Here is a 27,017-nt window from a genome sequence, read left to right as displayed (position 1 = left end):
GATTCGACCACGACGTCCTCGAGCGTACGCCCATCCTCCCTCCCTCCTCCCTCACACACACTAACAACCCCCCAGAACAGCTCAAAGACATCATCCAAGACCTCTACCAAGTCATGGTCCAAGTATCAACCTACGACACAACCGGCCGTCCAAGCCGCGAAGTCCTCTCCAACGAAATGTACGCCCCCCCTACCCGCCTCACTGCGCATCTAACAATCCCAGAAAAACACTCTCCTCCTCCCTCCAAACACTGCACAACACCTCATCAACAGCGAATATGCCGTCCGTACCCCCCGAATTACTAGAGTACGTGGAAAACGGGCGCAATCCCGACATTTACACCCGCGAGTTTGTGGAGCTCGTGCGCAGGGGCAATCAGCTCATGAGGGGGAAGATGCGTGCGTTTGGGGAGTTTCGGGACGTGTTGGCGCGGGAGATGGGGAGTGCGTTGCCCGAGTTGAGGGGGGATGTGGAGAGGGTTGTTAGGGAGACGGGGGGAGATGCCTCGAGTTTGGGGTCGAATTCGAATTCGAATGTGAATGCGACTACGAATGCGAATATGAATGGGAGTTGAGGTGAGAGTTAAGGTGTGCGAATGGCATTTGGGAAAGTGAATGGGATGAGGCAATGGAGATGGAGCATGATACCCTTGGAAGAATCACAAATATACACAACGTCTACTTCTATTTATCCCTGACAAGCCTAGCTTGTCGTGCCTGTTTCCAGAAAGTAGAGACACGGTGACTAAGAATGGTTTAAAAATGAGTAAATAAAATAATCAACATGGTTTATAACGCCTTGTAAATGGTGGACATGCGATGCGCGTCTTGAGGTCTTTAGTTTCCCTTCCAAAAACAAAAATGTCTATCCAGTCAGTCGGTTTGGTCCTGTGGCTACTTTTGCCCAACATATCTCATCAACATATACACCACTGCCATGCAGACGGCAGCTACTACGACAAGGTGCGGCGGTAACAGTACAAATGCCGCCAGAAGTCCCATGCCATACTGTCGTAGCGTATCAACTAGATTGTTGTTGGCGTCAGTACGGCGCTGGTGTTCATGCCGCAGCTTATCCTTGGCCGTGGCATGTTCGTGTGGGTTGTGTGTGTCCCAAGCATCGTCGCCGTCTTCGTCAGTCTCCCACTCAGCTGTGTCCTCCTCCTCGCTCCCTAACTCGTCGTCGGATGGTCACTGAAAGGGGAATCCACCGCCTCGCTGCCTGCCGCCGCCGGCGTTGGCAAAGTTGAACTGAGCGCCGCCTGGGAATCCTCCTGCACCACCTGGGAAGCCTCCAGCGGATCGGAAGCCGCCTCCGCCGAAGCCTCCCTGGTTACCCATCATGCTGAACAGAATCTCGGGGTCGATTCCGCCCATGCCACCCATACCGCCGCCCATGCCGCCGCCAAACATGTCTGCCGGGTCCATGAGGTCGTCCCCATTGTCGTAGGAGGCCTTCTTCCTATAGATGTGTTAGTGGGGAAAACATTCAAACAGGTATTGTAGCGTGCATAGAAAAACTTACTGAGGGTCGCTCAAGGTCTCATAAGCTTCTGACAAGTCCTTGAACTTGGCATCGGCTTCTGGATCGTCTAGGTTCTTGTCAGGGTGCAGCTTGACGGCCATCTTGCGGTAGGCCTTCTTGATATCGTCAAGAGTGCAATCCTTTTCTACGCCTAGGATCTTGTAATAGTCCTTTCGCTTGCTCTTCTTCAGTTCGAGCTCTGCTTTGCGAACCTCCTTCGGAATGGTGCGATCCTCTGGGTCAGCCTCCTGAACCGACTTCCACTCCTTGACGGCGTCCTCCCATTTTCCAGCTTGGCCCAGAGCGTTGGCCTTGGTCTTTCTGGCCTTGAGGTAGCTGGGGTCTAGGCTGACGGCCTTTTCCGCATCAGCAACTGCCCCGTCGTATTGCTTGAGCTTAATCTTGCACACGGCGCGGTTCTGAAGGAGCTTTGCGTTAATGCCGCGGTTGGTTGGATCCACTTCCAGAGCTTCGGTGTATTTTTCGATAGCGGGCTGGAATCGGCCAGCCTTGAACTCGACATTGCCTTCCTCCTTCATCTTGTCTAGCTTCTGTACCGTCCTCATCCACTTGATGGCTGCGCGGTAGTCTGGGTCGAAGCTAATGGCCATACGGAACGACTGAATGGCCTTTGCATTGTCGCCCTGGGCGTAGAGAACTCGGCCGCGGAGAACCAGAGCGTCAGGATCTTGTGTATTGCTCCGTAGCAGAGCCATCGCAATGCCCTGTGCCTCACCCAGAGAATTTTCGCTGCCAACGAGTAAATGCGCATCACCGCGCAAGAGCTGCCACTTGCGAGGTTTTGGAACGCCATGTCCCAACCCACGCTCCGCCCGATCCAAAGCATGGAGAGCCATGTGAGCACCAGTGCCTTGCTCCAAAATGTGCTTAGCAGTATCAATGTGGTACTGCATTTCCTTGGCGGGAGCCATGTCTTTGGCGGACGGTGCCGGTGAGATGCGACCAAACATCAGCAAGGCATCGTCGGGGCGGCCGAGGGCAGTGTAGATACGGCCGAGGCGAAGTAGAATCTTGGTGTTTTGCGGGTCGATCTCGGCGGCGCGACTGCAATCTTCCAAAGCTGTAGTGTATTGGCCATTAGACATGCGAGCGGCAGCGCGATTGCTCAGGTAGGTTGCTGAGTTGGGAAAAAGGTCGACGGCTATGGCAGTGAAACAACAAAAATGTTAGTATGCGTCTTCTAAGTCGATGCGGGCGCACCATGGCAAAGTTTGTGTGAGTTAGTAGTACTGTACCTTTGGAATATTGCTCAATAGCTTTGGTGTAGTTTTTCTCCTTGAAAAACCTGTTTCCGGCAGCCTTGTATGCTTCTGCGTCGTCCTCCGGTGTCGGTACAGGACTGGAGGGATTAGATCCGTGAGGTGGCGGCGCGGGAGCCTCACTGTGATGAGTTCCATTGGTGATGGGAACCGAGAAGTTTGTTTGAGCCGAAGGGTTACTCTGCGACTGGGAGGCAGGCGACGAGGCGCCGTTAACGGGCTCCCGGTCGACGTCCATCTGATCGCTCATTGTGGAATTAGACAATTTGGAAAGGCGACGACGCTCCTCGGGAGGCAAATTGAGAGGATGAGTATCGGGGTCGAATTTACTGCGTCGCGAGGACGAAGTCGACGGCGGCTCTGTGGAGTGTCTGGAGAGTCTCGCGTGACGAGGTGTGGAGGAAGAAGATGATGACTTTTCAGAGTCCCTTGACTCCCGGTAAGATGCGGGCCGGGAACTTTTTTTTGATGGGGACTTATTAGTATTGCTGGATGAGTTCTTTGTGGGCGACGAGGGCTCCGAGTGCGGATGAGTCTCGCGAGGGAAAAAGTCGCGGTCGTCAACGCTTGAACTCGGGGTGTGCTTCCTTGACGACGAATTGGAAGTTGACGATTGCTTTTTGCTTCCGCCAAAGAACTTCATCTTTCTAGGCAGTACCAAACGGGCCTTTGGTTATGGGCGGGACGGCCAAGATGGAGCAGGGCTGTCCCGAAACAAGGTTATGCCGGATATTAGACTGCGAAGGGGGTGTGGCGGCACTTAACCAGCATTAAAGGCCTAAAGGGGCCCGCGGCTTGGCTGGAAAGGAAAAGACTGGACTCGAACTAGGCTGGCCGAGTTGAATGGATGGATGGATGGATGGACTAAATAGTAAGCTGAGCTAAGTTCGGCGTGGTTAGGAGGCGTCAGGCCCGTCCCGAGCTGATCAGCGAGCTATTGCTTAGGGGCAAGCACTTTGAGAGCCGATGGAGGATGTTTCGGTGCGCAGCTTTTTTTTGGTCGTGGATTAGGCGTCGTTAATTTTCTTGGTTTGTCAGGATCGTTGAAGAGTCGGAACGGCCAGGTAATGTCGTTACGCGAAGAGGGCAAATGTCCTTTTTTTTTGGTCGTGGCGAGAAGGAAGGGAAAGGGCTGTGACCAGAAGAAGCGTCGCGGTGCGCAAGAAATGTCAAGTAATGTCAAGCAAAAGAGGCGGCGCAATGAGCACGAGAGATGAGGACAAGAGGGACGAGAAGCAAAAGCAGATACCAGCCCAGCCCACGATTTAAGTTATCAGCTGCACCAAAAGTGACATGGACAGGCCACGTTTTGACTGGTCTTTGACTGGGCCGCAACTAATTTGTGGCCTGCCTGGCAACTGGGACGGAGTACGGAGGTGAGGCGGCTGCGGACCGTGGGCTTGAATCGACTGGACTTGCTTGGTCTGGAGGTGCAGAAGCAGAAAAGAAACAGACTTGGACCAGACTTGACGTGGACATGGATGGAAATGGACTGGAGCGGATGCCAGATGTGAGATGCCAAACGGGGGTCGAGCTCAGTCAGTCAGTCAGTCAGTCAGTCGGTCAGTCACGTCACTTGATTTGGGGGAACAAAAAATAAAAGAACATTAAAGTAACCAATGTTAAGAATAACCCTCTAAAAATTGACGACAGCAATTCACTCTTCTTTGATGGCTCATATCCATCCGATTTGCGAAACTGAATGCCTAACCCCAGAATGCACATAATAGCACGCATGGCTCGTCTGTCGCCTCGAGATGCAAGCTCTCAAAATGGGTATCCAAAAAAAAATATGCCAATATCACGAACACACGTCAGGGGTCGTTAACCAACCCCCCGGAAAACAGGGGACTTTTTCCTGTCGCCACAGAGTGTCATCAGTGCCGCTCTGCTATCTGCGCGTTGGGCAACTCGACTCTAGCTGTTGGTCGAAAACCAAAGTCAACAAAGACTATGCTGTTGGCTGTCTCCTGTCTTCGACGTCCTTCTTCACTCCTCTTCCCCAGCCATTGGTTTTCTTCCACTCTATCGAATCCTGTCTTTCTTGCTCGTTCGACGAACAACAACCAGTCACCTCTGTCACCTGCATTGTTGTATCAGCAACCACTCTGGGTGCAGCATGTCGGCCAGTGCGCTGTCCTATCAAGTGGATGTGATGCTGAACTGGTGGAACACTTGACTTGTGCATGCGGCTTGCAGGGGCGTGTGCGAAAGAAAGTCGCTTTGCAAGTAGCGGGGTTTTGCATCTATGGTGATGACGATACGTACTTTACTATCAAAAACGATTCTCGAAGCTTCCATTGGCACGACCAGTCGGCGGGCTAGGAGGGTGGGCTGGTGCAAGTTTGGAGGGGCAGACCAGTGGTGCCAGGTTCCGACTCCGTCCCGGCTCACACAGAGACACCGGACACACTTGTGCTGACGAAACAGACTTTGACAGCGGGAGTGTTGCTTTAGCTGCAGCGGACTGCCGACCGGAGAAACTATAGCGTCTGTCTTCTTGCCAATAGTTGGCGCGGTTGCAGCACCTATTCTCCTAGCTATTGCAGCGTGCAATGAACTGGCACTCCCGACGGAGCACAAGATCGAAAAGCTGCTCCCCGTGTATCCATGTGATTCTGTTGCCAGCATAATTTCTTTTGAATGCTTCATCTGTACCAGGTTTTACCACTCATGCCGCACAAGACATAAATAATCAGGCAGTTGTTGTACCCTTTCCACCGAAAATACATGACAAGGTACTCCAGACATGGCCCTCAGCTCCTTCCCCTCGCCGTCATTATTAATTTCGCCAACCCTCTCCTTCATTAAAATCCTGAGCCACCCTGGCGGCTATCCAATTTACACAAATGTGAACATGTCATTCATTGGTTGAGGCCCTACCAAGCGTATCAATGCTAATACTAACGCCAAGAAGTTTGTCCAACCATTGTTCCTGTCATAAAAGTTGTGCGCCTCTCACAAATACATTCAGTACGGCACAATCCCCTATCCAAACACAGTTGCACCGAATACAAGCCAAACCGATACACCAATCTGACAGTCTTGCGCCGCTCATCATCTTCCAAATACCCCTCTGACATCATCATTCTGCGATTTCGTGCGACGATCCTTCAGGCCCCGCGTTAGAACCCATGATTGAATGGACAAACTCGTTATACTTGAACACCTCTCCCTTCTTAGCGCCCAGCTGTGCATTGATGTTACGATTGAACGCTCGTCTACCGGTGAAGCCGTTGACAATACGGTCAACCTCTGCCGCAGTCAGAGGTCGTTCACCAGGTTCTGGTGCCGTGTTCAGCAGCGCGTCCCTGAGCTCAGCCCAATCCACCTGGCCACTGTCATCGTCGTCGAAAGCAGAAAATGCCGAAATCAGTTCAGCGCTAGGCGACAGCTGACAGAGCGTTTCTGCCAGAGAATTCAAGAATGCTGCCAACGCAATGGTTTGAGGTTTTGAAGGAGGGAAAAATTGTGAGACATCTGACGCGCCGTTTGGAAGACCTGCATCGACAGATTTAGCATTTCGTGAGAACTTGATCTGGGAGCGTTGTTGTTGACATACCCAATTGTCCCAGCATATCAGCCACATCTTCGCGATTGACGACGCCATCACAGTCTCGATCCAAAATCTGGAATCCGTCCCTTAGTGTCCTGACCTGAGCCGGCTGAAGTTGTGAGAGCGCGTTTCCGCTTCCTAAAGGTTGTGAGGCCGCTGCCGTCAGTTGTGATAATCTTTGTGCTGATGCTGCCATTGTGTCTGAAGATTGTCCCTGTGGTGTCCAACTGCTCTTGGGAGTGGGGGGAGTAGTTGGTTGGGTAAATCGCGATGTTCCAGCTGGTGGACCGGACTTGGTAGGAGAGCTACTGGGTGTCGTATATCGCAATGGTGATGGTGAAGCTGGAGATTCGGGTCGTCGAAACGGCGAGTTGCGAGATGGAGGCGAGCCGTATCCCAGGGGAGATCGTTTATACGATGTTGAAACAGACTGTGAATTGAAGAGAACAGTGTCAGAAGGGGTATTCTTCAAGACTTGTCAGCCCCGTAGCGTAGCTCTTACCATTCTGACCGTGGCGGTTTCGTCCGGGGACTATCTGATGGTTGGCCAAGGAACGTGCTGATCCAGGTGGAGTTCCTGAGACGGTAGGAAGGGTAATGCAAGCTGGAGAGGATCAAACGTGCGAAAAGTGAGAGAGAGAAACGCCGTTGTCGAAACACTTTGTTCTTCGATTTCTTGACTATTTACGAATTTGCTATGCGATTGGCGAGAAGTTTTGGAAATCAAGGTACCTGCGCAGAGTCAAGCGAGAGGACATGATTCGACGAGGTCTGCAGCCAAAGTAAACAATACCTCCATGACAACGACAGCCTTGCAGCCGAAGCGGGGGGGTATCTGTGGCTGTCACACGACCTGTGGCGCCAACATCCCGCCGGGCTGGTGCGAGGCTCACCACACACTAGCCACATGCGTTTCTGTGCCTGGGGCCGACGGCGGCAAGAGAGCACTTGAAGGTGGGGTCGCTGTTACTTGGCTACGGCTGGCTATCGAACGGCCCCTGGCAAGACGATGCTGAGCCATACAGCCAATAACGGTGCGTGTTTCCCCCCTATTTACAGGGGAGCAGGCCCTGAAGCCCCCAATATTGAACCCTTGAGCTGACTGGACACTGAAATCGCAGTTTGCTCAAACTGATGCTCCAGATTTGGTGTGGTTCTTTGGCGTGCATGCATATATGTATGGCGTCCAGATGATACATACAAAGAACGCTCCGCAAAAGAGCGGTCACAGATTACGCAGGACAGACAAAGCATACAGTTCGTGCTCTCAGGACCAGACAATTCGGGGTGATTGCCTGCCAATTGGCATTGGAACTTGCCGAGGCTTGCATTGAGAACTTGGGATGACATGTTGCTTCCATGTACAACCGCCGTCATGGAGCCAATAAAAAAAATATTGACCTCCGACTCTCGAGTAATTGATTGCCCACAGCCATTCATCGGACGAGCCCTGACCAGGAATCCGGCCACGGCCACGCCAAAGTCAGCCATCTGCCATTTGATCCATCCACACGTTTGCTTTCCCATCCTTCCATGTCCCTTTGCATGGATCCAAGCCATTGATCCAAGCCCACCAACTAAAACTCCGCCGACCGCTACCCTTGCTACTTGCGGTTGCGACCCCTGGTCCAGATTCAGGAGTCTGGTGCTTGTCGCAATCGACGGCGGATCATGTCTCGGTGCTACCCCTCGCCAGACAAATCTCGGTCAGCTTCTCCTCTGTTCATTGCCCTGACTTTGATACAAACTGTCGCATCTTGAAGATCGCCTAGTTTCCCTCAACGGCGGTGCTTCTGCGGGCAGACACCGCATGCCTTGACGGCGTTGCGGGCTCAACCTGGACATCGAGTTCTTCGTCCATCGAACATTGACGCTGCCACGGCCCCGGATGCTGGCTCTTGAAACAGGAACCAACTACCCATTGACTAAACAGCTACCCAATTGTCCAATCCAATCCTTCTCCCTGGTTTCCTTGGACGCCCCTATTGATTTAGGCGGGGGAAACCGTTTGATCGGATAGCCACCGACCCGAGAGAGCAGAACGGAGAGGAGAAACCCCCAAGAAACACGGCAGGTCTTCTAGATCATCTAAACGACTACCGACAAGGGGGAGGTGGAATCCGATTTGTGGCCGACATCTCTCCGCCTACCAACCTCCATTGACCAGAGGAAACCCCGTTGGAAGCTCTGGTCGACGGCCCTAACGGCCATTATCAGCTGCCATCGGGTCTGCTTGCATAAGGCGTTAATGTGCTCATCATGGCCACCGCTCTACCGTATGTGAACCGGCAAAACGGAATGAACAACCAGTCGAATGGTTCCTTATCCAACCAACGAGCATCTCTCGCATCATTTCCATCGTCACGATCCCCCTCACAAATGTCACAAACCTCTCGTCAGGCGCGGTCGCCCCAGCTGCCCGTGACCGACACCGACCACACCTCGGACCCGAGTTCCAAGTCCAAAACGCCATCGCTGGCCCCATCATCTCAGCACTCGAGCTTGTCAGCTCCACGAAGATTAGGAGCGGACGCCCGATCATCGAGAAAGCTCAAATCGCAGTACCCCCGAGGGTCAGCCGATAATCATGTCGAATATATCCTGGTGGCTTCGTTCGACATTGACCGGGGTCCAGTAATGGAACACCAGTATCCAGTCGCCATCACCGGAGACGAGAACATGCTGGCAGAACTTATGCTTCCCGATCAAGCACATGCTCGAAATCAAGACTGGACCATATTCTTCTTGCACAAAGACACCAGTCAGGAAGAAGAGGATGCTGAGAGGCAGGCAAAGGAGCGTAGGCGACAATTACGCAGAAGGCGGAGAAACAGAGCCGCGGGAGTTGTCACGGAAGCTGACGACGGGGATGTATTTGACGATGACGACGATGAAGATATAGAGGATGATGAAGACGATGATTTGGATGACGAGTCGACTGATAGCGAGCCTGAAGGCGGAGAAGGGCCGCCATTGATTTATGTCTTGAACCTCGTGAATACCAAACATGACAAGTCTGTGAAGCGTGGTGCGATTGTCAAGGCCATGGCTATTTGCACGCGGCATCCATTTTTACACATTTACAAGGTGAGCTGATCTGTCCATCTTCCAAAGATACATCTAACTAATGGAGTGTTTGCCTGTTTAGCCCCTGCTCTTACTTGCGCTGGAGGAATATTTCAAGTCACCGGTCCCTGAAACCCTTTCTATGCTTTACGACGCCGTCAACGCCATGGACCTGTCGCTTATGCCGCGGCTCAGCATCCTCGAGAGACATCTCTTGTTAGCTAGTGAAAACCGAGACCTGTTTGTGGAAAAGTTTGAGCAGATGATACAGATAAGATTGGTCGAAGACAGGGCAGACGGGTTGGCAGACGGACAGGTTGATGATTCAAGGAGTCCTGCTAAACCACAGGGCATATCTCGAGCCGGTACGAAAGCTCACGTCGAGGGTGGAAGCCAGGCGCTATACTCTGTGCCTAGAGACACGCATGAGTTTGAGAGCAAAGTCATGTACAAAGGAATTCCTATTCCCATCAAGGTCCCCACAGCCGTTATGCCCGAGACCGTTGGCGACTTCTCCTTGATCAAGCTCATCCAGAACTTTTCCGAGACGCACGCAAAGTCACCACAGCCGTTTGCACTTCATCCTCACTTGACCACGAACGGCTCAGGCACGCATCCCATCATTGTCTTGGTCAACGGGCTATTAACACAAAAGCGAATCATTTTCTTGGGCCACAACATGCCATCAGGCGAAGTTGCAGAAGCTGTACTGGCTGCCTGTGCACTTGCGTCTGGCGGGTTATTGCGAGGGTTCACTCGGCATGCATTTCCCTATACCGACCTGACCAAAATCGACGATCTATTGAATGTCCCCGGATTTATTGCTGGTGTCACCAATCCAACTTTCGAAATGCACCCTGAGTGGTGGGACATACTCTGCGACCTGCCAAGCGGTCGTATCAAGATTAGCAGCAAGATCGAACCGGCTGCCGTCACTGAGGGTTTGCTATACTTTCAGCAGCAGAATCCAACATTGGCGACTATTGCCAGTGGCAACACGAACAACAGCCAGGATCTCACGGGCGATGGAGCATTCATGGCCGATATTTTGAAGAGTATCGCCATACGTCATGGCGAGAGAGTGATTCGAGCCAAATGGAGGGATTGGGTCAATAAATTTACACGCATTGCAGCCCAGTTTGAGGAAAGCGTGTACGGAGCAAGTGCATTGTACATTGGTAGCGAGGACCAAGGGATGACACTTCCCGGCGCCAGCGGCCACGGCTATGTCTGGTCAGATGACGCGGCGAAAAATAAGGAACTCGCCGGAAATGTGACTCGAATCGAGGGCTGGCGAAACACGCGAAGCTACTACAGCTACATTCAGGTACGCCTTCATCTAGCCGCCATCAATGAACTACCACTAACACTCAGGTACAGGACCTCGCGCAAGTATACACGGTTCGACCTCTAAAGGGACTAGACTTGGCACACATGCACGACCGCTTACGGATGCAACGGCTGTCGCCTACTCAAAGCAAGGACATTTATCTTACCCTCTCCAAATACATCCACTCATACGACGAGATATGTCTCCTGCTAAATGTGGCGCCCGAGTCGCACGCCGGCCTATTCTACCTCGCCCTCGGACTATTCCACCAAGATCGCGAGGTACGTCTCAAGACGAGCGAATTGCTTAGTCGTGTTGCGGAACACGAAGCAGGACAGCACTGGTGGAAGGGCCTCAGTCGCTTTGAGAAATTGGCGTACGAGCGTATCCGCAGAGAAGTGGACGTGGAGATGCGCGCAAAACTAGAGAAGGAAGGGCTCAGTCCCAGCATTGAGCGGAGAATCAGCTAGGCACATGTATGGATTAGGTGGGATTTGTGTATTTGGGTGGCATTGCATGGGTGCATTTGAATTCACAGCTGCATATCACCACCATGGACGGCGTTTTAGTCCCGGTTCGATTTTACATTTTGCAATGGAGTAAGTAATAGCTGTCGTGTATGGGTTATGACTGATGGACATAAGGGGTAGATGAAGGCACCAGTATGGTAGGTGTTGCATGGGATGGATTCTGTAAGCATCTAATTGAAGTATATCATGGCCGAGCCATCTTTTCCCCTCATCAACAGTGACGTATATGTATCACTTGGAAACCGGCTCCTCGCACACATATTGCGGTGCTCCATCATAGGGACAGCACCGAGATCCAGGAAATGGACATTTCCGTCCATCAGGGGTTTCTGCAAATTAGCACCCATCAACCTTGCAAGGTATCAATGAAGAACATACTGTAGCAGACGTAATCGATGCCAATTTTCCTGCAGCACGTAACGACTCGATATCCCTCCTGGGGACACAGATCAGCGGCCGCAATCGTCGCGAGGAAAAGCACAAGGAACTTCATTTTGGCTGTTTGACATTTTTACATTTCTTGTGAAGTTTGTCTCGGTATTTATGCCTGGATTTAGGGTTTCGTATTTCGGTTGGCTTGCCTTGGCGTGCAGAACTTACTTGCTAATATTGTGATAGATGATGTAACGCATATCGGCTGAATGGGTTGTTGGCGAATCGATATGCTGGGTATGGGTTTGTGTAGCGGTCGGTATGGTCGTATATGTTGGGCGGGATGCTGTATTGGGGATGCTTTGCGGTTGACTGCGGTTTGTGGTTTGTGATATTGTTGTTATTTCGGCTGAATGCTGATGCTACGTTTCAATGCTGGGCTTGAGCTGCAGGTCAGGGAAGACTGGAGTAGACGGTTCGATATATCGGAGTAGCTGGGGTAGATTTTGAATTCTTTTATGCGTTATAGTTGAGTAATAGTGGTCACATCTGAAGCTGTATGATACCTGTATGACACCGTATTCAACATTGATAAAATAGTAATCTCACTACCTCCTCCAAGTCAATTCCTACAGCAATCCCAGCGCCTTAGCAGCATGCTTCACATGGTCCTCCCCAAAAGTCGAAATAAAAAAGTACGAATGATCATACCCCTAAACAATTAGCACATCACTCAACACTGAACCAAGACCCAAGGAACACTTACATCCTGATACCGCACATTCACCCCATTAATACCCTTCTCAGCCGCCGCCTTTACAAAATTCTCTGGCAAAAGCTGACCCCCCTTGTAGAAATTATCACCAGTTCCCTAAACAATGAGTCAAGACCAAACCTTTAAAGAGGTACACAAAGAACTCACCACATCAATCAAACAATTCAAATCCCCCTTCCACCCCTTCAACAACTCAGTAGCATCGTGCTTCGCCCACTCCGCCTTATCCTCCAAATACCCCGTGAACGCCTTCTCCCCCCACGGACACTGACTGGGATTGCAAATCGGCGCAAACGCACTCACGCTCTTATACACGCCGGGATTCTTCAGAAACAGCGTCAGGGCACCATGTCCGCCCATGGAGTGCCCCGTGATGGACACCTTCCCCCCATCCAACTCCTTGAAGTTGTCGAACAGTAGCTGCGGGAGCTCCTTCGTCAGATACGTCTCCATCTTGTAGTTCTTGGACCAGGGCGTCTTGGTGGCGTCGATGTAGAAGGAGGCGGCGCTGCCAAAGTCGTAGGCGTCGTGTTCGCCGGGGAGGTCGGTCCCGCGGGGGGAGGTGTCCGGGTAGAGGAGGGCGAGGTTGAGGGGCGAGGCGTGGGCGTGGAGGAAGCCCTTCTCGGTGACGTTGTCGGGCGTGCAGGTCAGGCCGGAGAGGTAGATTAGGAGGGGGGCGGGGTTGGATTGTGATGCTGTGTTGGGGAGGAAGAGGTTGAGGTTCATAGGGGTGGAGGTGGTGGAGGATTGGTGGGTGAGTTTGAGGATGCGGCCGTTGAAGGAGTTGATGGTGGAGTTTGTTGTGAATGCCATTTTGGGGGATGTTATCTCGGGGTTTTTGATTTGGTTGGGTTTGTATGGGCTGGGAATGGGATGGTTTGGATGTAGATGAGGTCGAGTTTTATATGTCTGGGGTTGTAAGTGAGTAGCTTGGGTGTAGCTTGATCGAGCTTGGAGGGGTTTGAAGCTTGACCCCACCGATTTCGCTGCTTCCCCAGATCATCTCTCCGAAAAATGTCCATGTCGTCATATCCACGATAGTCACCACATGCTCTGGAAGAAGATGCACAGTCGTCAATTGAGTAAAATAAACCCGTCTATGTTCATAAAGCTATGTAAAGCCCGTTTTGCAGGCCGAGGTATCGTATCATTACATCTGTTCTCTTGTCGTCTGTGTGTCCAGCTTACAGACATCGTCCTCCCCAGACTGCCATCAATGCCGAGCTTTCCCCGCCAAACATGATTTGTGTGTGGTGTGGTGTGCTGCTGTCACTGGCCAATCTCAAAAAGAATTAAAAGTTATGTGCAGAAACTAAATCAGGAAAGATTGAAAACCAGCCACTGGGGACCCCTAGTTTTTAATCTTTTTGTTGCACTCAAAACTCGTAATGTACTTGTCCCAAGATATGGCACTTAGGTTGTACTTGTGTTCGTAGTTGAAATCGACGGCTCCAAAGGTACAGCCAGTCGGACTCGTGCAGATGCCACCACAGTCAATGAGCTTTGGTGAGCAGGTAAAGTCCTCTCCATCGACGGCAAAGGTGTTGGTGTTTTGGTAGAAGGGCTTCTCGAGTTGCTGGCACTTGTTCAGCTCGTATGTCTGGTATTTGCAGGTCCCAGTGGAGTTGGCACCGGTGCAAAGGAGAACCTAAGCAGTGTTAATGTTCATGTAGCAGCGGCGCGGGACGTAGCCATTTTCCATCATTGGGAGGGACAGTGGCGGGGGTAAAGAACTTTGGCAGCGCAAGGGCAGCAACTTACACCTCCAACAGCCCGCTTCTCAATGGGAGAGGCGAAAACGGCAACGGCCGATGACACAACGGCAGCGACGGTAGAAAACTTCATGTTGGCGTGTTTAATTGTCGTGTGCAGGTAGGGCGGTGCGTGGTCGACGTAATTTGCTTTGATGGGCGAACCTCAAAGCAGCCCTAGGTCTTTATGTTTCGAGAAATCGGATGGCCGGTAGTTGATGCTGAGGGACGGCAGGAGCAACCGAAAGCCCTTGATTTTGACTTGCCAATCGTAATCTCAGGTGTATCAGGATGCAGGCGGGCTGGTGCTAGCGCGTGCAGGCAGGGCAACGTGGCAGGGTGCAGGTGCAGCGCAAGGGAGTCAATGCAGCCACTATTTAATATCAGTGGTTAAAAGAGATGCGAGCCCAGCCTCTTATAGGACAAGGGCGGCATTTTGTTCCACGGAAGTAGAGGGACGATTTCCTGGCATTGTCCCAGAAAAAAGTGAGCAAATTACAATTCCAATGGAACTTGATGGAGCGCATGATTCAACGGCTGCTAATAATGGAACAGCTCAAGCTCTGTTTGCCTGCACTGTGCCAGAGCCCGAGCCAAACAGCGGATGTATTGCTGAAAGACTGCCCCACCTCCAATGTTACCGCTATGAGGTCACCCACAGCACAATTGCACCAGTTGACCCTAGACCCTGGAGCTTCCAGCTGTCATTTGATCCGAGTGCCGCCCTGGACGAGCCGAAAACAGCCCCTTCACGCCCTCAATCACTCAAGCACCGACGTCATGTCTCCGCCACAGCGGCCGAGCTCTTCACCATCCACTCAAAATAAGCCTGCGCCAAGCCGTATCCAATCTGCGAGCGTCGATCAATGTTTAATACGAACTTACCCTGCGTGTTGCTGACTCCGATTTGTCGTCCTGTCTTTTGGGTTTTACTTTTCGGCACATTGCTCATTGCGTACGGGAGTTGAGACTGGTCTTGGCGGTGCTCGTTGGTCTTAGCAAACCACCTCCATGGCATGTGCTTGTCACAACCGAGATGCTCGAGCCCGACGTGATACAAAACATGATGTCACTGCATTTCGTCCTTTGTCATTATATGGAAATGTTATTTCGCGCTTTGATGTAGCAAGATCAGGCATCGCCCGATTCAGTTTCATGCGTCGGTTGATCTGCCCGATGACAAGATCCATGCGTGGTGTCTGCTGGAAACCTCGCGTCTGACGCGGCATTGTATTAACCTTGCTTTTGCGTGTTTCTATTTTCAAGTGACGGGGCGGGATCTCTTTGTTTGGCGAACTAGCCGTTCCTTACACACGTATCGCTAACGCTGCCTTGATCCTTGCAAGAACTGGTGTTCTTGCAGATGTCTGTACGGAGTATCCGGTGGATAGTTTGGCCTCAGCCGTATGGCTGGTTCTTAGTCTTAGCCGTAGACCACCTACTGCTAAAATGGTCTCTGATACAGTCAGATATCGCTGAAGTGTACCGTATTTCACGGTGTGAATACAGTTGTTAGTTCACCATTCATGCAGCTGAATGTAATGGCCGTAAGCTTTGCCTTCCTGAGCTGACCAATCCCTGATGCTTATCCTCCGGCTACTGTAGGCATGACACCGTACAGTTCGGTAAATATTCGTATACAACCAGCCCCTCTGGTTTCTCTGGCGTAAGGTACAGTTTCTGAAGGTTGACGAAATGGTCATTTGGAGATCTGCGCGAGTCTATCCTCGTAGTCACTTTGCAATCTCGTGTTCAGCATTCAGGCGACCTAAATCGTATTTCGCATACATTTGCCGCCTCGACATCCGGTCAACTTTCTAATAGGCAGCATCGAATGTCACGACCAGCTGTGTTCTGTCTCAGAATCCATTGGGCACGTCATCGCAACCTCTTCGCGGTGCTGGATGCTCGCACAGCAGGCGTACACTTCTCGCAGAATGCCTACACGCAGTCCATCATGGCCGGGGCCCGTAGCACACGAATCAGTGTAATAACCAAAACAACCGTTCTTTAGGTTTTATCTAATGCCTAAACTGTTATTGTTCGACCAAATTTCATAACGCCACGCTCATGAATCATAAATGACCACCAAGAGTCCTTCCTTCTTGACTCGGATTACACAGGATACTGGAGTGACTGTCTGGCAAAATAGTAGCTTGATGCCGACTGCGGCGATTGTGCCTTGTGTCCACCACCGACATATTTCACCAGTCCAGCACGTTTGAGTTATTGCAGCAGTTCCTCGCACGTCCAGTCCTCGTAGCTATGTCCCATACGTTAGTCACACGGTCCAACGAGCACAAACAGTTCAGGTTGGCACTCACTAGCCATCAGGCAGATATCGCCTAACAATCAAGGGAATCTTCTTCTCGCGAAGCTCCTTGATCGCAATCTGGAGCGGGTCGGTCTCGCCTTCAAGATCTACCAACACGGGCGCATTCATGCTACCATCCCAAGTCAGCTTCCGCATCCCAACCGGTCATGACAAGTTTCCGTACCTAATCTGCAGAGCGCGGGTGCCCAAAATACGCGCTCGTTCATACTTGGTCATGTAGGGGGTAGTCGTCCGTTCGGCCTCGGGAATCTTCTTGTCCTTCAACGACTTCTCACTGCTCTTGAGGGCATTGGCAGCCGCAGAGGGGTCTCCAGAAACAATGACATTATCCGCGTCGTCGCCATTCTCTCCTTGCTCGGCATCCTCGTCTTCTCCAACCTCGGGATCGTAGTACTCGGTGACCTCCTCGTCCTCGAGCATAGGCTCGTCGCTATGCGTCTGGTTAGCTTACACTGGTAATAATTAGTCGCTCTTTCGACCTACCCGCCAACACCGACGTCATCGTCGCCAAAATCAGACATGTTGAGAAGACGTGAGAGGCTGCGCGTGCGTACAAATGAAAACAAAGGGCGGTTGTCGCGACAGGGTTGGTGGTGTGTTTGTTCCTGTAGATCAGCCTCGTGAAAATTGCAGCCTCTCAATTGAAAGTTTTGGTGAGGTTTTGCCGTGGCTTCCCCGACCACCCACTTCGTCGGTATGGTGGGGCCCGATAGGCTCACCGACGAACTCACCTGGGCTTATCGGTCGTCACCAACCGTAAAATTTCTCGTCACCGCCTGGACCAGAGGTGCATTCTGCCACTTTTTCACACCACGACAACAGAACCTCTGCATCATGACAGCCTCGATATCCATTCGCTCAAGAACTCCCTGACAACAATGAGCAAACGAGAGGCTGTCGCGGAGGCTCTTCCAGCTTCTCCCGCAAAGAGGCTGCATATAGATCGGTCACTCCAAGGTAAGTGAACACTACATTGTCTTCCACATGAATTTGGAGACATATTAACCAATTCAGACGATGATGGTGACGACGACTTCACACCTTCTCAAACACCCAGCTCAATGGCCGAAGCCGACTCCCCCGTGACCGTGGCCACCACACCGCGGGCCAAATTCCCTTCAGACCTCAAAACTTTAGCCTGCACATGGCCTGGATGTCCCAAATCGTTCAACCGCCCAGCCAGACTCCGAGACCACCTCAACTCACACACCAATTCCCGCCCATTCAAGTGTCCCTACGACGACTGCGACAAGGACTACATCGAGGACAAGCACCTAAAGCAACACATCAAAGCAGCACACACCAACGAGCGCAAATACGTCTGCCAGGTACCAGGATGCAACAAAAGCTTCGTCACCGGCACCAGACTCAAGCGACACCAAGCTGTCCACGAGGGAGCCGAACGGTTTCGCTGCCAAGACTGCGGACAGAGCTTCCGCAAGCGAGAAACCCTCACCAAGCACGTCCGCAAAGAACATCTGCAGATGCGGGCATACGCCTGCCAGGAACAAGGGTGCACAGAATCCTTCGACTCTAAACCAGCACTGAAACGACACAAAGAAAAAATCCACGGCGAATTAAAATACTGGTGCTTAGAATGCGGCCTCAAAACTGCGGAAGACGGCACGCAGCACCGCGTCGGATTCACAACAGAGCTCCTCCTCCATGCACATTTGAAAAAGGAGCACCAAAACTGTATATTCTGTGACTTCAAGTCCTCGTCACGCTGGGAACTCGACCAGCACGTCGACATGCACCACTCTGGAAAGACGGTCACGGACCGCAAAACCCATGCCTGCACTTACGAGGGGTGCGACAAGAAGTTCACCAAAAAGTCCAATCTCAAGACGCACGTCCGCAGCGCACACGAGGGATTCCGCTTCGTGTGCGGCGAAGTCACCCTCACGGGAGCAGATTTCACAGGCTGGACCAATGACCAAGGGTGCGGCGACAAATTCAGCACAAAAGTCCGTTTAGAAGACCACGTCCGCTTCCTACACCTCGGCCAGGAACGACCCAAACTCTCAAGACCGGAGGGTCCGGAAGATCCAAATGCTGTTATCGACGAAATATCCGGCTTCGCACGCCACGTCAAACAAACTATCCCTTGTCCCGAGTGCAGCGAGAAATTTGCCCGCTACCACGATCTACAAGTGCATTTGTCTCATGGCCACGAGCCCATCAACCCGCCAAACGACCCTGCTTCATTCCTAAATCGCGAGGCTGATATTGTTGCTGAAGCTCCCTTTGGGATGGACTTTACTTCCTCGTGGCAAGGTGGAGGGGAGGAGGAAATTTTCGCAGCACAAATGGACTATGGACCCCCGAAGGACGAGTGGCTCGAAGATGAGGCGAATATTTTGCTCTTGGCGCGAGATCCGCCCTTGGAACTGAATATTGACCCTAATCTTGGTGGACTATAGTCGAGGCGCATTTTGTCTCGACGTGTGGACGATGGTTGTTTTGCTGATAGATACCCTGAATTTATGGACGATAACTTGCTATATATAAAAGCTGGCGTTGGTGGGACATTTTCACGATAATGAGGTAATGATGGGCACATACATGTATGTAGACTAGCTACGAATGATACAATAGACAGCTACATTACAATTTCGTAATCATACAGCATATGATTGACATTCTACTCCTAAAGTAACCACTAGTGTACTCCTAACCCCGAAAAAAACCCATAGCCCGGCCCAATAACCATAATGCGGTGTCTTGAAATCCGTAAACTCCTCTATACCAATCATGAATAAACCCTTGAAAGTCAACAAGGCCAACCCAGGCTTCCCAAACAAGGTATCCTTAATGTGCCGCGAACAACGCATTGCTCACTCCTAGGACAGCCATGCCTAAGAATCCAAAGAATATGCACAGGTTCCGATTATGATTCAGGCTCAGCCCCTCGACAAACAACTGCAACCCCACGCTCACCATGATTCCACTCGTAATTGCAAATAGACACGCATACACGACTGCATTCGGAGCAATGTTGGACCTCTGCGCAAGCTTGAACCACAGGGCTGCTGCTCCGGCACCCAGTGGCTGGGAAAGGCCACCCAGGACAGCAGACCACGCGATAGCGCGCCAGCGAGACCCGAGGGCCATAAACAGCGGCAGGCACATGGCGAAGCCTTCTGAGATGTTGTGCACAAAGAGGGCCATGAAGACGTTGAATCCGAGTGTGGGATTAGCATGATTAGTCGCGTAGGTGATGAAGCCCTCGGGGAATTTGTGAAGAGCTATGGCGATGGACGTTTGGAGACCAATGGAGAGAAAGGCGTTTGTGGGAACATGATGGTGGTGTTGATTGGCGTCAGCGTCCCCTTCTTCCATGGATGAGCAGCAGGAGTCGTGATCACCTTCCTCCTCGAGTACTTCGTCTGTCGGCGAGAGAACAGGCTCCCGGGATGTCGCTCGGCTGGTGCGAAATCTGGGACTTATAGGGCTTTCAAGGTCGTCGTGCGTATGGCCGGCATGGAAGACGGATCCAGAGTGTGGGTAGAATGGTCCGGTGGTTGTTCGCAGCACGGCCGCAGGCTTGGCACCGTTGATCAGCCGTGTAGACAAGTGTTTGAAACATTCTTGACCACATGGATCTGTGTAACCGTAGCATGACCCCTCCTCGTCGCAGTTGCACTTGGTGTCTCTGACGAAAGACATGACGCGCTTCTGCACCTCGTACATGGACGGCCGACGGGCTGCCGCTTCCAAATCACTAGTTGTCGCACGGCTTCTCGAAGCTAGGAGTGGACTGGTTGGTCGCTGCGACATCTCATCGGCTCTAGTAGATGCATGTCGCTTCTGTAGTTTTCGAGGGCCCTTCTTTCCAATCTCAGTGGGTGGCGGGAGTAACGGAGTGGACTCGGCGACGAGTGCCACACCATTCTCTGGACCATGGCCGTGGCCATCGGCATCAAGCTTGGCATGGCTGTGGGAGGACTGGGGACGTGAGAATCGTCTGCGCGCTCGGCTGACTCTAGACTGCCTGCGGCCATGGTTACACGAGGAGTCGTCCTGTCGGGTTGCGTCGTCGTGGGTGTGGTCGCAGTCGACTACGTGCGAGGGCATGTGTTGGTGTAGTAGGCGGGACACAGCCTGAATGCCGAAGAAGCCTCCAATGAAGCATCCCATAATGACAAAACCCGCGGGTTGGTCAGCCCAACCATCTTTCTTAAGGTAGTCTTTCGATTCGGGTAGCATGCTATAGAGTGACGAGAACATCTACTTTTGTCAGCTGACAGTTTGTACAACGAAGGGCATCAATGGCCAACGAACCATGACGCCGAAACTCAGCGAAAGCGAACACGCCAGGAAGATGTTGCTTTCCTGGATACGAAAGTTGCGCTTGCCCGGGAAAAGGCGAACGATAAAATCGACGCAGATGATGGAGGCGCCAAAGACGCATGCTGCACGACAAGGTTAGATCGGTCATATGAGAGCAAATATGACGTATCAAGGATGTAATGGAGCATATCTGAGCGTACCTATGCCACTGACCACGCACATAATCCACCCGCGGGTGTCATTGTCGAGTCCTCGCGTAGCCAGCTCCATGGCTAGCGATTGCTCCAAACTTCAATCTCCACGTAGGTAAAAGAGCTTTATGCGGCCATATGAAGTGTGGAAGTGTCGACGGAACTAACGGGCGGGGATGTGCGACCGAGGTGATGAGGTGCGGTTTGCGTTTTCAAGAAGGCGACAATGTTGGATGGGAGTTGAACAGAGTCAAAAAGGTTGTGGATGAGCTAAGTCGGTTGACGGATGGAATTGGCAAAGTAGATCGGAGTCAAGTAGACCAGCGTTGATGTGGCGTCGCTGACGTATGGAGAAGCGGGAGACACGGGCCTTGGTAATTATTTGCTCACAGCCCACCTAGGATTTGACACTTTGTCGACAAGACAGAGAATTGAGCCGTGCTAGGAAAATAGACTGGGGGAGCAGGGATTATGAGCCAAATCAGAGGGGCGAGCAATTCCGGCCGAAACTTGACGATGGCGGCGTGAGATGAGGCTGCAGGAGTCGATGGCACTATGGATAAAGCAGGCAGGACCTTGATGGACACACACAGCCCAACAGAGAAGGAGCGAGGGGGATAGGACGGATGTATGAGGTACTTTGCTTGACTGGACAAATAACAATGAGCCCAACAGGGGTGAAAGTAATGTATGGAACACAAAGACGAGGTGACGCTGTTGGCTTGTAGTGCAGACTCACCACCTCTATCTCGTCGGCGCTTTTTTTCTATTCGTCGCGGAGCCTTCTTTGTCAGCACAAGAAGAGAAGAAAGGAAATCTAGAGGTTGGGCCACGAAATGAAGTCTGGTGTCAGTGGGACATCCGTGCTCTCGTCAATGAGTCTGGTCTGGTCTGGTCTGGTACTTGTACCAGACATTGCCTGTCAGGCATTTGGCAAGAGCTGGCCATAAAGGTTCTCACGCTCACACCGTCTTCCCATTATTAATAAACCTTGTGACACTCGCTTCCTTCGTTTGTCACCCGGCATACGTCGGTCGAAACATTACATTAATCCTCTTTCAATCTTCCGTACGGAGTACTCCGTGTGTGCCTTTGTTAATGTGTTTTCTTCATTTGGTGATGACTCGACAGGTATTGCATGCATCCTTGTTTTCGACTGAGGCCCTGCCAGGGCATGGCCTGGATGCTGATTCCACAACATATCACGAATTCAAGTAATTCGGTCATACACAGCTGCTTACGTCGGCATAGTCAAAGCAAAACGTCTTTTCCTGGTCCGGCCACGCATTGTACCGTGTACATTGCGCCTGATGCCTCACCTCTACCCGATTCATCTGAAGATCAGATTCTAATAACTGTTGCTACTGACCTCAGCCTCAGGACCAGGATCTGAGACACTAAACAAAACGTGCAGGGAACCTTTTGTCTCCACCAAATGCATCTTTGCGCCCACTGATGATGCAGCTTTTACAAACGTCGTTTGGCGGAGTGGTGCTGAATGTGGTACGCTCGCATAAACCAGTCATCCCTACCATCATCGGAACAAACGAACTGCATCGTTGTCGTCGATACCTTTCAGCAATGTTCGATATACCTAAAACATCAACAAGTTGCCACAGTCCGCCAGGCAATGATCTCAAACGGAATATGACTCATGTGACAATGGCCATCAATAACAGTCGTGTTGAGCTGTCCACGTTTCGTGTTGCCGCCGATATTCCCCAATTACAACCTTCATTTTAACTTCGCTACGACTCCAGGGCTTATCCTTGAAATCGCGCAGAAATCTGATAGCTCGTATTGTGACGATATCCCTCGAATCTGAATCCAGATTAACGTCCACTATGCTCACCCGTGCAGAGTTGGCCACAATGGTGGACAGAGTATCACCAGCCTCGCATGCCAAGTCATGTTGGGCATATATATCTCCCTCTTCGAGCCTCATAATTTCATATGCGATAGCCGCAGCCAACGGTCCGTCCCAGTTGGCTTCGATATGTGGTGCCTTCCGAAGCAAGTCAATGGCTCTCCTGCGGAGTCGTGGGTCCCGACACTTGAGTGCAATGTAATACAGTGGCGGGATAAACCCGAGATCGACTGTGAAGCTCATCTTATTTGCTGGTTTCATTCCAAGCTCCTCTTCTGCCCTGTTCCAAAGACTTTGCACATCGGTCAGAATGGACTCAAAGGCTTTGAGTCGTGCGTCAAAGACTCTCTCATCATTGCCACGGAGGCAGGTAGCAGCAACAATGACAGTCAACTTGTAGTACATAGAAAGCACAGCCGTTCCTAGCGAATCACGGATACTGACCCCTGTGTTCATCGCGAAACGGCCGGCCTCCCATGCAGCCTTCCATTCTCGCAGAGCAACCTGAAGCTGCTTTACTTTGTTCCGTACACAGCGAGGTATTGGAGCTACTTTGCAAGTCAGGGATTCAGCCTGGGACGATAGAGCCAGGGCTGTGTTCATTAACCAGTCCAGTGTCTGTCGGGCATCTTGTAAGGATTCGAAACCCCGGGACATAGACGACGCTGAGGCTCCAAGCTGGACATACTGCTCAAGGCGATATTGAAACGATGACCCCTGACCAAAATAAGCACACTGGACATGGAGTCGAGTGAAAGCCTCAATGATCACATCGTCAGCGGACTCTGGTCTCATTTGAACTTTAAGAACTGATGACTTCCCCTTTGCGCATTGCCCCATACAACGAGTCTGGAAGTCCTCTAACATACGCAAGCCGCTTTGAAGATGAAACTGCGCCAGTCGCCTTGACCCTTTCAACTGTTCGAGGCAAATAAACACCATGCAAGTAATGAGTGTTATCCTCAAGGCCCAACGGTTTTCACCTGCTGCATATCGATTCAGGCTCTTAATCGCAGCACTATATGCCTTCAGCGACAAATGATCATCGCCAATTTGACTTGCGCTCAAGGCAATGACCGAATGAAGGATAGCTGGCTCTTGATAGCTGGCTTGCAATATGAGTTTCCCCCAAAATTGGGATTCGAATGCACCGCAGAGCTTAGTCCTCATGTATCGTTCGAAGTGATCCAAAGCACTTCTCTCACTGGAAGTGTCGGCAGCAGGAAAGAGAGAGAGGTTCGATCCAATCGAATACGATGGCCTCTTCTGCGTCCAAATGGAGGTCTTATCATTATCTCTCGCCGGCGGGCTGTCGTCCCAAATACCGTACCCTCCGCATTTGCGGCCAGTCAGAGTGCATTTTTTACATGATGGCCTGCTCTCGTCACATTTGATTCTCCGCTTTCTACACGTCTCCATTAGATGTTATACTTTTTATTCACCATTTCACATGCGCAGAGTTCGTACCGACAAGTTTCACAACCGGACTTTGTTCTGCGACGGCCACTTGTTGCCAACATGGCCGCTTTCCGTCCATGCCCGATGTCCAGCTTGATAGGAAGGATGTCTCAAAGCGGCGAATGTCGGGAGAAACCCCGATACCCAATTCGTGTAAGAAACGATCTTTCGCAGCTCGGAAAAGATGAAGTCTGATTTGACGAGAGACTCTTTCCGCTGTCACGTTAAGGGGAACTTAAGCAGCTTATTAATGAGAGTAAGACAGCATCTGCTTTGGGTGGAGACTTGCCAAACTGGTTGTCGACCCGGGGTGTGTAGCCAATTAGATTGCACGATATCCGAACCGCCAAATCAAATGTAAGTTGATGTTTCTATCACTTTTACGGCACAGTCTGGGATGTACTTATCCACAGCCAAGTACAAGCTAATACACTACTATATACAAGGATAAACAGAGTGGAATATGGTACATTTGCCTGGTCGAGTACTTCAAGCCTCTCAACGTAATATCACAAGATCGAATATTCCGCAAAGCCCGCAACGCTTTCTAAGCTTGCTGCAATCATCATGGAACTGTGCTTGACTCCGACATTAGTGCTCAAACCATGGAGACATTTCACACATCGATTTTCACTATATATTAACCCCCAACCAGCCTACAGTAGACTTCCTTGCAATACATCACCAACAAACTCACAGACTCGCAATACACAAACACCAAATTCAATTTCAAAATGCCCTCCAAAACCCTAACTTGGTTCATCACCGGCGCCAATTCCGGTTTCGGCCTCCTCCTCTCCCGTCTCGCCCTCTCACAAGGCCACACTGTCATCGCCACAGCCCGCTCAACTTCCAAGTTTCCCCCTGACCTGGCACAAAACCCCAATTCCCACCTTCTTGAACTCCAAATCACCTCTCCTGGCGAAGAAATCGCCAAAATCCTAAACGACATCCTCACCAAGCACAACCAAATAGACGTTCTCGTCAATAACGCCGGGTTCGCACACCTCGGCGCCGTAGAGGAACTATCCGAAGCAGAAGCCCGGTACCAATTCGACGTCAACTTCTTCGGCCTCCTCAATGTCACCAAAGCCATCATCCCACACATGCGCGCCCGAAAGTCCGGCGTCATCGTTCAAATCTCCAGCGGAGCAGGCGTGCTAGCCGGGCAGGGAGGACCCATATACAGTGCCTCCAAGTTTGCGGTGGAGGGGCTAAGTGAAGCCATGGCCGTTGAGTTACAGTCGTTTGGGATACGCGTACATCTCGTTGAGCCGGGAATCTTTCGGACCGAGTTTCTGGGACCGGTGTCGAGGGGGCAGAATATTTCGAAGAAGGTTGAGGGGTACTTTGACATTGGGGGCGTGTTGACGGGCATGAATGGACAGCAGCCTGGGGATCCGGTGAGAGGGGTGCAGAGGATTTTTGATGTCGTAACGGGGACGGGCATGGGGAGGGGTTTGGAAGGGGAGTTGAGGATATTGCTTGGGGGGGATGTGTTTGGGATGGTGGAACGGAAGAGGGATATGTTGAGTGGGACGTTGGAGGTGATGAAAGAGGTTGCTTTTAGTACTGATTTTGAGGAATGAGCTGATGTGACGTTGTGATCTTTAGTAGGTACAATAAGTGTAGTTGAATGGGCATAGTGTGTTTTATGAACTTGGTAAGAAGTTGTATGATCCGCAGCTTGCAAACTTCCAGTATCAGAAACAAATTATCATTCTGCGTAAATTTGATGCTTATTAGGCATATATGCTACAAATATAGAAAAGACACGGTAAATAAACCAGGCAGGTCTGGTGCCTGAGACCAGCAAAGAGCATGTGTAGAACTTGGCTACCATCGTGCTACAAAGCGGTTCAGGTCAGATTTGTTTTGCCAGGCATATATAATGATCGATTCGATAAGACCTTTTCTTAGTATATGGGAAGTTTACTTGGTTTACCGCAATTTAGGACCGGCCTATCATGGTTAACGCCACAGAACATGCCTGAGCGAAGGGATGCAGCTACTGTTCCACTGGCCAGGTGTGGTAATTAATAAAATAAAACTTTACATCATCATTTTCAAGAATTCTTAAACAGCCAACAGGATCTATCTACTATAGCTGTGCCCTGATCAGGAACATAGCGGCACCGAGAGTGACCTCAACTTCAGGGTAACCAACCACCAACACTCACCAACAATCCAAGTCCTCTACATCACCAGTACCCAATGAGACCCCATTTAATACTCCCCAAATCACTTATTTGTCAAATGTCCAATAACATATTCAATCCTGCCGAATCGTCTTGGCGGATTGTTCGCCCCCATTCCGGGCCATCAAGGTTCTCACAACAAACCGCTTGAAGGTGTTAGCGGGAATAAATTACAGCTGCCCATCAAGGTATGTAAGCTTATTTTTTAGCGAATAATATGCTTATTACTTTGTGTGAGAAATTCAATTCTCCTTATCGTGCATTGTTACATCGGACGATTCCCTGGCGGAACAAGGATTCCTTGGGATTTACCGTAGAAACGTGTTGCTGTAACATTGCCACGCGAGTCGTCAATATTCACATTTTGACGGCTTGTATAAAGATCGGATTCAACTTGGGCGTAGAGACTAGGTCGGTCAGTCACGGCTTGGAGCTGCTCCTCCTTCAAGTGAGACTGCACGGCCATTCTTACAATGTCAAATATCACGAGC

At 51.1% G+C, this 27,017-nt stretch overlaps 10 protein-coding genes across 10 annotated transcripts; 3 read left to right on the top strand and 7 right to left on the bottom strand.

Annotated features, from left to right (window-relative positions):
- Nucleotides 1-1,190: 1,190 nt before the first annotated feature.
- On the bottom strand, nt 1,191-3,447 carry VFPPC_02600 (DnaJ and TPR domain-containing protein; the record flags this gene model as incomplete). Its single annotated transcript, XM_018282223.1, has 3 exons — nt 1,191-1,461; nt 1,525-2,686; nt 2,781-3,447. 3 exons carry the CDS (start codon nt 3,445-3,447, stop codon nt 1,191-1,193), a joined length of 2,100 nt encoding a protein of 699 aa, XP_018146603.1.
- A 2,442-nt stretch (nt 3,448-5,889) lies between these two features.
- VFPPC_02598 (hypothetical protein) lies at nt 5,890-6,865 on the bottom strand (the record flags this gene model as incomplete). Its single annotated transcript, XM_018282221.1, has 3 exons — nt 5,890-6,305; nt 6,367-6,790; nt 6,863-6,865. 3 exons carry the CDS (start codon nt 6,863-6,865, stop codon nt 5,890-5,892), a joined length of 843 nt encoding a protein of 280 aa, XP_018146601.1.
- A 1,754-nt stretch (nt 6,866-8,619) lies between these two features.
- On the top strand, nt 8,620-11,226 carry VFPPC_02597 (protein mesA; the record flags this gene model as incomplete). Its single annotated transcript, XM_018282220.1, has 3 exons — nt 8,620-9,447; nt 9,509-10,753; nt 10,807-11,226. 3 exons carry the CDS (start codon nt 8,620-8,622, stop codon nt 11,224-11,226), a joined length of 2,493 nt encoding a protein of 830 aa, XP_018146600.1.
- Nucleotides 11,227-12,287: 1,061 nt separating this feature from the next.
- Nucleotides 12,288-13,246, bottom strand: VFPPC_02596 (S-formylglutathione hydrolase; the record flags this gene model as incomplete). Its single annotated transcript, XM_018282219.1, has 3 exons — nt 12,288-12,371; nt 12,425-12,529; nt 12,581-13,246. 3 exons carry the CDS (start codon nt 13,244-13,246, stop codon nt 12,288-12,290), a joined length of 855 nt encoding a protein of 284 aa, XP_018146599.1.
- Nucleotides 13,247-13,784: 538 nt separating this feature from the next.
- Nucleotides 13,785-14,278, bottom strand: VFPPC_02595 (hypothetical protein; the record flags this gene model as incomplete). The annotated part of the gene is made up of 2 exons (XM_018282218.1): nt 13,785-14,081; nt 14,195-14,278. The coding sequence occupies 2 exons, from the start codon at nt 14,276-14,278 to the stop codon at nt 13,785-13,787; spliced, it is 381 nt and encodes a 126-aa protein (XP_018146598.1).
- A 2,132-nt stretch (nt 14,279-16,410) lies between these two features.
- VFPPC_02594 (DNA-directed RNA polymerase, subunit K/RPABC2) lies at nt 16,411-17,040 on the bottom strand (the record flags this gene model as incomplete). The annotated part of the gene is made up of 4 exons (XM_018282217.1): nt 16,411-16,447; nt 16,509-16,628; nt 16,683-16,949; nt 17,003-17,040. 4 exons carry the CDS (start codon nt 17,038-17,040, stop codon nt 16,411-16,413), a joined length of 462 nt encoding a protein of 153 aa, XP_018146597.1.
- Nucleotides 17,041-17,397: 357 nt separating this feature from the next.
- Nucleotides 17,398-18,942, top strand: VFPPC_02593 (C2H2 transcription factor (TFIIIA); the record flags this gene model as incomplete). The annotated part of the gene is made up of 2 exons (XM_018282216.1): nt 17,398-17,476; nt 17,534-18,942. 2 exons carry the CDS (start codon nt 17,398-17,400, stop codon nt 18,940-18,942), a joined length of 1,488 nt encoding a protein of 495 aa, XP_018146596.1.
- A 388-nt stretch (nt 18,943-19,330) lies between these two features.
- On the bottom strand, nt 19,331-21,082 carry VFPPC_02592 (ZIP metal ion transporter; the record flags this gene model as incomplete). The annotated part of the gene is made up of 3 exons (XM_018282215.1): nt 19,331-20,749; nt 20,804-20,934; nt 21,013-21,082. The coding sequence occupies 3 exons, from the start codon at nt 21,080-21,082 to the stop codon at nt 19,331-19,333; spliced, it is 1,620 nt and encodes a 539-aa protein (XP_018146595.1).
- Nucleotides 21,083-22,672: 1,590 nt separating this feature from the next.
- On the bottom strand, nt 22,673-24,289 carry VFPPC_02591 (C6 zinc finger domain-containing protein; the record flags this gene model as incomplete). Its single annotated transcript, XM_018282214.1, has 1 exon — nt 22,673-24,289. The coding sequence occupies one exon, from the start codon at nt 24,287-24,289 to the stop codon at nt 22,673-22,675; it is 1,617 nt and encodes a 538-aa protein (XP_018146594.1).
- Nucleotides 24,290-25,062: 773 nt separating this feature from the next.
- Nucleotides 25,063-25,917, top strand: VFPPC_02590 (short chain oxidoreductase protein; the record flags this gene model as incomplete). Its single annotated transcript, XM_018282213.1, has 1 exon — nt 25,063-25,917. One exon carries the CDS (start codon nt 25,063-25,065, stop codon nt 25,915-25,917), a length of 855 nt encoding a protein of 284 aa, XP_018146593.1.
- Between the last annotated feature and the right edge of the window lie 1,100 nt (nt 25,918-27,017).

Source organism: Pochonia chlamydosporia, chromosome 2, assembly GCF_001653235.2.
Source record: "Pochonia chlamydosporia 170 chromosome 2, whole genome shotgun sequence".
NCBI lineage: Eukaryota > Fungi > Ascomycota > Sordariomycetes > Hypocreales > Clavicipitaceae > Pochonia > Pochonia chlamydosporia.
The sequence above is the reverse complement of the archived record's forward strand: the minus strand, read 5'-3'. Positions and strand labels throughout refer to the sequence as shown.